Source organism: Nannospalax galili, unplaced genomic scaffold (genome assembly GCF_000622305.1).
Source record: "Nannospalax galili isolate Female #2095 unplaced genomic scaffold, S.galili_v1.0 scaffold861, whole genome shotgun sequence".
Taxonomy (NCBI): domain Eukaryota; kingdom Metazoa; phylum Chordata; class Mammalia; order Rodentia; family Spalacidae; genus Nannospalax; species Nannospalax galili.
Window position 1 is genome coordinate 1,622,507 of NW_008345581.1, and position 10,401 is coordinate 1,632,907.

Genomic DNA, 10,401 nt, shown 5'->3' on the forward strand with positions numbered 1-10,401 from the left:
TATTATTTTTTCTCTGTGATTTTGACATGTGAATTTCTTTTGTAGTTTTTGATTCTTGTGTGAGACTCAAGCCTTCACGTTTAGGTCTGCTTCTTTTTGTGAACTTTATGTGTTTTTGTGGTTTACTTTTTGGGCATGAAAAGCTGGTTACTCTAAGCTTCTGGTTCTCTCTTTTGATATTGTATTGGAGTGACCAGATTGCTTTTGTCTTTAGGAGTTCCCCCAGAGGCCCAAGTCAGATGATGATCACATGCTTTCAGGCTTTCTCCTAAGTCTGGATCCCTCCAGGAAAGATTTTGGCCTCAGGAATTTGGGGGTTGGATTGTGTTGGGAGCTGGGCCCAGGAAAGATGCTGGTCTAGGGCCGTGACACCCAGAGATGCGAAGGAAGATGGGGGCGGGAAGCGGCCCCAAGGACTTCTGCGAAGGAAGATGGGGGCGGGAAGCGGCCCCAAGGACTTCTGGGAACTGCACTCAGGAGCTGGGTTGGTCTGGATGCAAAGGATCAGGAAGAGGAAAGGTCAGCCCTGGTGTCCAGGAAAGAGGCTGGTGGATCGTGCAGGCCCAGGGAAGCCAAAGGACCTCCTAAGGGCTGGGCCAGACCCAGGAGCAGTGCTCCTGGGGACCTGAGAAGGAACTGAGTTGCTCTGGATGCAAAGGATCAGGAAGCAGTGGTGGTTCCCTGGGTGCCTGGGCCACCAAGACAAGGCACCGGACAGGACCCAGGCTGGGAGGAGAGATGGGAGGGGGAGATGGGAGGGTGAATGAATCTGGGGAAGTCAAGGCTCAGAGGGGTGATTGAATTACCGTGGAGAGAGAGGTCTGCAGGTCAGACACTGTCTCTCTGTAGCCCCAGCTGTCCTGGAGCTCACTATGTAGACCAGGCTAGCCTTGATCTTACAGAGATTTTCCTGCCTCTGCTGGTATTAAAGGCATGCACCACCATGCCTGGCTTTTGCCTTGATTTTTATATAGTAGTTGTACTAATTTATTGACAGAAGGGTGTAAAAATTTCAACTATGAATGTAGCTACATCTGTTTTTTTCTTTATGTCAACCTTAAATGTATTTTGAGGCTATCTATTAAGTACACATTTATGATTACTCTAATTCCTAAGTAACTAAGTCAGCATTATGATGCATTCCTCTTTATCCCTGCTAATATCATAGTGATATCAATATAGCTCTTTTTTGTTCATTGCTTATATGGTATATCCTTTATTAACTTCTTTGTGTACTTATGTTTAAAATACTTTATTTGTTATTTTTATTTTATGTGTATGAGTGTATTGCCTGCATGTAAGTGAGTGCACCCGTGTCGTGCAATGCCACAGAGGTCAGAAGAGGGCTTCAGATTCCCCTGGAACTGGAGTTAAGGATGGTTTATAGCCACCATGTGGGTGACGGGAATCAAACCCAGGTCCTCTGCAAAAGCAGTGTTCTTAACTGCTGAGCCATCTCTCCAGCCCCTGTGTACTTATGTTTAAAGTATGTTTCTTGTAGATAGCATGTGGTTGGTTTGATTTTTTCTTTTAATTTTTTTTGTATAAGTTCTGTTAATCTCTGGTCTTTAAAATTGTTTTATTTGTTTATTTATGCATGAGTTTTTTGCCTGCATGTATGTAAGTGTATCCCTGTTATGCAAAGCCTGCAGAAACCAGATGACAGCTTCGGATCCCCTGAAACTGGAGTTAAGGATGGTTGTTAGCCACCATGTGGGTGCTGGGAATTGAACCCAGGTCCTTTGGTAGAGTAGCCAGTGATCTTACTCAATGAGCCATCTCTCCAGCCCCAATCTCTGCCCTTTTAAATAGCCTATTTAGTCTATCAACATGTAACATGATGATAGATATAGTTGGATATTTGACAATGATTTTATTTTTTATTTATTCTGTTTTTGTTTTCTTTTCTCCCTCTTTTTGGGTTTATTAAGTATATTAAGTAATATGCATATATAATTTTTGTTTTCCTATTTTTGAAATCTTTATTCTTCTTATTTTATGTGCATGAATGTATTGCCTACATGCATGTGAATGCACCCATGTCCTGCAATGCCCACAGAGGCCAGAAGAGGGTGTTGGATCACCTGGAACTGGAGTTACAGATAGTTGTTAGCTGCCATGTGGGTGCTGGGATCTGAACCCAGGCCTTCTGCAAGAGCAGCCAGTGCTCTTAACTGCTGAGCCATCTCTCCAGGTCCTTTACTGTATTTTTTGAGGCTGGCCTTGAATTCACTATGTAGCCAAAGATGACGTTGAACTGCTGCTGATCCTCCACTGATGATCTCAAATGCTGGCACAACAGGCATATGCCCTATGCTCAGTTTTATATGGCACTGGGGGGTCAAATCCAGGGCTGCCATACCTGCTAGGCAAGCAGTCAACTAACCAAGCCGTATCTCCAGCCCCAAGTTAAAACTTTTAGAGTTCTTCTTTTATCCATTTATTTTATGGTTATTCTTTAAAGTTTTTTCATGGCAGTTCTACATGTCCTTAACTTTTCATAGTCTCTTTAAAGTTAAAATTATATCACTCCATGTGAAATGTAAGAGCTTGCAATAATGTCTTTGTAAAATGTCTTATTTTTTTCAGTGCTGGGCATTGAACCTAGGCCTCATGCATGTCAGGCAAGCCCGCTTCTGCTGAGCAATATCCCCAGCCCCAAATAATCATAGATTTTAAAAAGACATTCACCCACCATTCCTGACACTCATTCTCCTTTCCTGGGAGCGGCATTTCCATTTGGTATGCCATTCCTTCTGTCTGAGGAACTTCCCAGGATTGCTAATGCAGAGCCCTGTGCCAAGAGCTGATGGCTAATTCTCTTGGATTTCTCGTGTCTGAAAATGCTTTTCCTTTGCCTTCATTCTTGGAGGATACTTTCTGCTGAATTCTTAGTTGACAATTATTTCTTACTACCTTAAAACTTTTGTCTAGTTTTCTGGCCTCTGTCATTTCTGATGAAATGATAATCATAGTTTTAAATATTGTTCTCTTCTATAATAATTCCCCTTTTTCTTGCTACTTTCAAATTACCACTGGTTTCTAGAAGTTTAACTGTAATATGCCTGTATGATTTACTTTATATTTATCTTTCTTTTAGTCTATGAGTTTCTTGAAACTGTAAACTTTTATTTTTTGGACATATCTTGGAAAATTTGAGCCATATTTCTGCCAGTATATTTCCCGTCCCATTGGCTTTTCTCCTTCTATAACTCCAGACCTTTAGCTATTGTCCCTCTGGATTCATTTTTACTTAAAAACAACCCTTCTCTCTCTTTTTTGTTTTTTTTTAAGCAAGCTCTCCCTGTAGCCCTAGCAGGCCTAGAACTAGCCATGTAGACCAGGCTGGCCTTGATCTCACAAAGATCCACCTGCCTTTGCCTCTCCTGTGCTGGGATTAAAAGTGTGTACCACCACGCCTAGCATGAGTTTTGTTTTTAAGAGGCACATGCTTTTTATTATAGAATTTTGACTTGATTTTTTATTGCAAATATTCTCTGCTCATTATTTGATCTTTTTTTATGAGATACTTTCCTCTCTGACCTTGAACATAGTTATAATGTCTTTATGCTTTAATTTTTTTTGCCATTTCACCAAGTGGTCCATCTCAGAGCTGGTTCCTGATGATTGCTTTTTAGTTTTTAAATTATTTTATTTATTATTTTTATTTTATGTGTATCAGTGTATTGCTTGCATGTAGGTAGGTCCACCTGTGTCGTGCAGTGCCCTCAGAGGTCAGAAGAGGGCGTCAGTTACCCTGGAACTGGAGTTACAGATGGTTGTTAGCCACTATGTGGGTGCTGAGAATTACACCCAGTCCTCTGCTAGAGTGGCCAGTGCTCTTAACCACTGAGCCATCTCTCCAGTCTTTTATTTTAAATGGGTCACATTTGACTGTTTTTGTGTATGTAGCTAATGATTTTATCATGTTCTGAATATTGCAAACAGCACGTTGTATTCAAGAGGTATACATGTGTACATGTGAGTGTTCTTGTGTTTGGATGTGCACATGTGTTTGCAGGTGTGTGCGTGCACAGGCCTCTATAAGAATGTGGCCTGGAGATGGCCTCAGGTTAGTAATGGACTGTACCTGAGGACTTCACAGAGAGTGGCATTTGTGAGCTCAGGTGCCCCTAGGAGCTGATAGGTACAGGGAGAGAGAAGTATTCGGTGCAGTGAATGCTGCTCTGAAGGAAGAGGTAGTGCCGGGGCAGACTCCACCCAAAGACTGTGGCTACTCAGCTCCTATAGCTGCTCTCATGAGGGCATGTGAGCCAGCGCTGCCAGAGAGCCGCATTTCAAATAAGACATACATGGCGCTCAGGAAATGCAGGCAGGAGGATCAGAAGTTCAAGGCCAGTCAGCCTTGACTACATAGGAAGTTTGAGGCCAGCCTGGGCTACATGAGAATTTGTTTGAAACCAACAAACAAAGCAAAAAAGAAACTGAGAGATTTGAGAAATTCAGATATTTATGATAAATCTCTTGATTTTTAAATGTTGGAAATGAATTAAGGCTTAAAAATTTTTAATTGAGTCTTGCTTGAAAGTTAGCTCTGACCTGAAAAGCTTTTTAAACCACGAACCAAAACAAATCCCTCCTCATTTAAATTGTTTTCTTGGGTATTGAACCTTTTAAACTGTTGACATTATGCTGTTTAACTTTAATGTTCAAAAATTGTGCTGACTAGTACAGTGACTACTAGCCACGAGGGACTATTAAACATGTGCAGTGTTAGCTAGACAGAATTAAGATGTGTTAGAAATATAAATTGCATAATAGATTTTGAAGACAGCACAAAAACATTATTATTATTTTTTTTGTCTTTTTTAAGCCAGGGTCTCCCTGTAGCCCCAGCTGCCCTGGAATTCACTATGTAGACTAGGCTGGCCTCGAACTCACAAAGATCTGCCTGCCTCCCAAGTGCCGGGATTAAAGGCGTGTGCCGCCATGCCCCAATTGGCTTGGATGCTATGTAGACCATCCCATGCTGGCCTTGATCTCGCAGAGACCTACCTGCCTCTGCCTCCTGAGTGCTGGGCTTAAAGAAATGTGCCACCATGCCCCACATTATTTCAGCAATTTTGATCACATGTTAAAATGACCTTTTAAAAAGTTATTCATTTCTTTTTATTTTATGTGTATGAGTGTTTTGCCTGCATGTAAGTGCCCCCGTATCATGCAATGCCAGAGGAGGCCAGAAGAGGGCGTCTGACCTAAAACCAGAGTTATGGATGGTTGTTAGCCACCATGTGGATGTTGGGAATTGAAGCTGGGTCCTCTGCAAGAGCAACAAGTGCTCTTAACCTCTGAGCCATCTCTCCAGCCCCCTAAAATGACTGTTTTGATGTATTTGTTAACTAAGTTATAATATTACAATTAATTCCACCTTTCATTTTACTTTTACAAGTGTGCTACTAGATTTTTAAAAGTAGTATATTTGGCTTCCATTATGTTTCTATTGGACAGTGTTGCTCTGGAATCTGAAAATAGCCAAGCAGACTTAAGAAGTACCCCTAGAATCTGATCAGTGAATGGCAGTGGATTGATAGTGGGCTGCACATTAACACTATTCCTGAGGGAGCCCTGCATGGGCATTGTCTCATCTTGCTGGTATTTGCCCATGGACATAAGAATGAGTGCCCAACTCATTATAAACGATGGCCAGTGATGACGAGCTGGATGATGCTAAGGTGTTCTTGGGGACGGAGGGGGACTAGATCATTGTGCCCATGTGCTGTTCCCTTGGGAGTGATGACTGAGGGGCTGCGGGAGGAAACTGTCAAAGACCAAGAACATTCGGTGGAGATGAGCAGGTGTGTTAGTTTGACTTTTGTTGTTATGACAAAATACCCAAGAAAACAATTTAAAAGAGGAGGGATTTGTTTTGGTTCATGGTCAGAAGTGTTAGTCCATGATTGCTGACTCCATTATTTGTGGAACTGTGGTGAGGCATGACATCATGGCAGAAAGGTGTGATGCAATGGAGATTCTTACTTCATGGTGGCCAGGAATCAGAGAGAGGGACAGGGGACAGGAAACATCTTCCCAGGCCAAGTTCCCAGTAACCAGCTTCCTTCAGTGAAGCCCTACCTCTTACTTTTCACCACCTTCAATAATGCTGTCATATTGTGAACTCAACAAGTGATTAGTTTGTTGATCTGTCAGAGCCCTCAGGATCTAATCATTTCCCCAAAGCCTATCAGCTGGCAAACCAGTACATGAGCCAACAGGGGACAGTTCATATTCAGACCGTAGCAGCAGGCTAGTGATGGAGTCCCTCTGCAAAGTTGCTGTCTGTGTGTTTAGAACCAGGTACGGTCATGCTTTCAGGGTTCAGAGAGAAACAGCAGGGATAGGAAACTGAGCAGGAAAGAGCCTGCATTTGTGAGTACCCTCTCTGGACTGGGTGCTGGGCTAGCTGCTGTTTATAAAGCCTCTCAGACCAGGTCATTCTTAGATCTCTCTAGTGCCAGAAGGTAATTTCTCTGCAGAATTGCATATGGGTTTTTGTGGGCTGGTTCTCATAGAAGGAGCAGTGGCCTAGTAAGGCCCTTCAAGAATTGCTGGACAGCAGGCCAGGAGAAGATTCAACAGATGATGGAAGGGATTGGGTTGTCTGGGGGTAGGGGCTGCTGCTTAAAAGGTAATTAGGGTTAGGGAAATGGCTCAGTGGTTAAAGTGCTTGCCACACTAACAGTAAGCCTAAGGACCTACATAAATGTTTGGTGGGTGATCAGGAAGACTCCTGATGTCAACCTCCGGCCTGTATACATGTACACATGCACCCCACACATGCAAACATTTATCCCACACACATGCATGCATGCACACCACATACAAAAACGTCAACCAAATAGTTGGGGTTTGTGCTATTCTTTTGCTCCTACCATCTCTTCGGTCACATCTAGTGATTTTTATGAAAATGCATTTTCAGAAAATACCCAGTTCATCCCAGAAGCTAATTGCCTGCAGAAAGGAGGAGATGGATGCCTGTGATGTGGCGGTGCTGTCCTCAGAGCAATTCTTCCAGGCCTGGATCTCACAGAAGAGCCCTGTGGAGTGACACCCTGGTCTGCAGGACTCAGGACTGGAAAGGCTGTGTTTCTGTTTTCCTCTATGGACTAAAGGCGAGAAGTAAAAAGAGCCTGCTGTGTGCATGTCTAGTAGCGATGGTCAGAGGCACAGAGGTCAGGAGAGGTGACCTTCAGGACCCAGAGCTGCTAGGTGCTCACCGAGTGACCATAGGGGAAGTAACTCCATCCCTCTGCACGCCAGCTTTCTTTTCTGTAATGGGGATAGACTACACATGGTTGAGTGGTCTGTCTGTCTCTATATTTACATACTAGCACCTGCAATGCTGTGGAGAATCCAGTGGCACAATACACTACGGCAGCTCAGCTCTTCTGGACAGTGGGGTATAAATGTGTAATAAGGATGATCAAAGAGTACACCTGGAGCTGGAAGCAGGCCTGGAGTCTTCCTGCGGCAGGAGAATCACAAGTTCTGTGCAGCTGGGGCTAGAGAAACCCTATTTCAAAACAAATAAACAACAAAACAACAACAACAACAAGAAAACCCAAAAAGCAAAATCAAACAAAATACACTGATGGGTTTGGACCTTCCACTTTCCTGGAAGAAACCTTGAAGAGGAAAGGAGGAAGGGGAGCACCATCTCACTTCAAGCCAGAGCCTGTGCCAAAGCAAAAGTGGAGGAGGGCCACAGCCCACTGAGGATGGGACATTTGGAGATTCTGTGGGTTCATGAAGCGCCATCAATGTGGCAGGGCGGGCATACCAAGGACAGCAGGTGAAATGCGTAGGATGTGACGAAAACGTAGAACTAGATCACTAGCATGCGATCCCACTGACACAACCATGGTCACAGCAGGTGATTACACCGGTGCAGCTCTGTCAACAGGATATGATCACACTGACACAGAACCACGTCACCAGCACATGATCACAGTGCTCAGGAGCAGCCTGCTCCAGGGGTGTGGGACTGCAGAGGTTCCTTCTCCTGTGGAGTTGAGAAATGCACAAGGGAGAAACACAACAAGGTTGCCCTGGGTAAACTTTCTGGGTTCCTGATAAAAGTGGCTTTTAGGGTTTTAATAACAACGGCAGCCTTGAGAGAGGTTTAAAGGGCCCCTTTGAGAGAGGATGGGAGACACCCCAGGTAGCCCCTGGAGGGAGAGGAATTTCTCAGTCTTCTGTGCATGTCCCTGGGAGTATTGGGTCATGGGCTGCCTACCTGGGTGGCAGCTTCTGATAGCACAAGAATCTCAGCCGCAGTAGATGTTACAGTCTCACAGGCCAGTGTGCCATTGGGGGACCCCGTCCACAGGAAATCCCAAGAGCATTCTTCGTTAAGACAGTTCACTCGGGTTGTCAGCCCTCTCAGATGCTCATCAGGACCCCCTCTTCCACAACTGTCCGCCCCAGGGTGGTGTACCAGGGAAGGATGGATGGAGGAAGCTTCCTGAGGAGGAGGCCTTGGAGAGCCAGGCCCACTACCTTCCCAGCTCTGAGCCTGGAGCTTGGCTTGTCTCCACCTCAACTTCCGCTACTCCAACAGACAGGCCAGCCAACAGTTCCAACCAGGTGCCTCCCTATTCACAGTAGAGGCCAGCTGCCCTGTCTCCACCTGAGGTGCTCCAGGATAAAGAGGGCAGCTCTCCCCAGGGGTGTGGGACTGCGGAGACCAGCTCGCTGTCATTGTGTCCTTTTGTATACTTGTGTGTTGACGCTTATATGAAGTGTTAATTTTTTATTAGCTGATATGGAAACATGCTCTGTTTGCAAAAATAAAAAAATGCATCCCATTGTGGGTCACCAACCTTGCTCATCCCCCTTTCCTACCCCTTCACCTCAGGGACCTTGTCTCTGTCACCTGCCTGCATCCACAATCAAGAGATAAAGTTGCTCTGTCACAGTGTCTAGGGGGATTCTACCTGGTTTTGCTGGCCTAGCTACATAGAAATCTTCTCTCTCCTCCTGTCTGCAGCTTTTGTTTATCACAGGACCCCAACCACACACCAGTTGAACTTGTTTCTGATGGTGGAGGGACTGCCTCCTCAAGCTGACTACCCTTTCTTCTGGAACCTCCTCTTCCCCCTCTACCTGTGTGGTGGTTAGTTTTAATTGTCAACTTGACACAATCTAGAATCACCTATAAAGAGCCTCAGTGAGGGATTGTGTAGATTAGGTGTGTCTGTGGGAGATTGTCTTGATTCATTAATTGAAGTAGAAGACCCAGCCCACGGTAGGTGGCACCATTCCTTGGGTTTGGGTCCTGGACTGTGTTAAAGTGGAGATATCTAGCATGCATTTGTTTCTCTCTGCTCTTGACTGTAGATGTAATGTGACTGGCTGTTTTAAGTTTCTGCCACCTCCACTTCCCTACTATGATGGATTATAACCTGGAATTGTGAGCTAAAACTCTCTAGCCTTAAGTTGCTGTTATCAGGGTGTTTTATCACAGCAACAGAAATGAAACTAGGGTACCTGTCACCTGGTCCTTTAAGGGAGGGCACTTTGAGGGGACAGAATGTATTTAGTAATTATCACAGAACAGCAGCGGTAACTAGAACTATTCTGGGCAAACCAGAAGCTGCCTCACACAGCTCCAGCCATAGGGTTTGCTTTCTGGAAGCCCAAACCTTCCAGGTGCTTGGTTATGAGGCCTAGGGGCAGGCTCAGTGTGAATGCTGCTTTCTCTCCACAGCCTGTCAAAGTCCCCGACACTAGGGAAAGAGATGAGAAGGAAGGTCCTGTCTGGGAGCAGCCCAACGTGACTTCTGCTGTGTCTGTGAAGAGGTCTCCTGTGGTCCTTGCTCACTGAGAACTTTCCCTAGACCTGGATTTCCTAGGCCTTCCTTCAGGGAACAGTTAGTTACCTGCTCCATGGGGCTCACATTTCAAGGTGAAGGGGAAAATATGAGTGATTAAACTGATAAAGTATTAAGTGAATTATTTACTATATTATTTTATATAATAAGTTTATAAATCTTATGGAAAAACAGAGCAGAAAATGGGGCAGGTTGCAACCATCTCAGAATGAAAATGAGTGCAAACGCCCAAGCCCACACTGTCCCTGTGTAGCCACACCATGTGAGAGGTTATATGTGACTCTAGAGCACAGTAGCTGGGCAACAAATCCTTAGGGGTATGCAGCCTAAAAATCTATTCAGTGTTTGTACTGTTTCTATTGATAGTACATTTAAAAAGTTATTCTCCCAAGCTATCAGATAAAGCAAATAAATAGTTGTTTATTTTGATAGGAACCTGGCTTTCAAGATTAGTGAAACAGACGGCTAAATGTAGACCTCAAAGTTTACATAAAAACAGTGTGTGGCTATAACCAAATCAAAAAGGGCCTTGTGAAGTCATGCCTGTATA

At 44.4% G+C, this 10,401-nt stretch overlaps 1 protein-coding gene across 1 annotated transcript in view; it reads left to right on the forward strand.

Annotated features, from left to right (window-relative positions):
* Nucleotides 1–8,819, forward strand: part of Il20rb (interleukin 20 receptor subunit beta) — a 43,592-nt gene extending 34,773 nt beyond the window's left edge. The window contains exon 7 of the mRNA XM_008841655.3: nucleotides 6,938–8,819. Coding sequence (XP_008839877.1) covers nucleotides 6,938–7,066 — 129 coding nt within the window. The 3' untranslated portion in view covers nucleotides 7,067–8,819. The remainder of the gene's footprint in view (nucleotides 1–6,937) is intronic.
* Nucleotides 8,820–10,401: the final 1,582 nt, after the last annotated feature.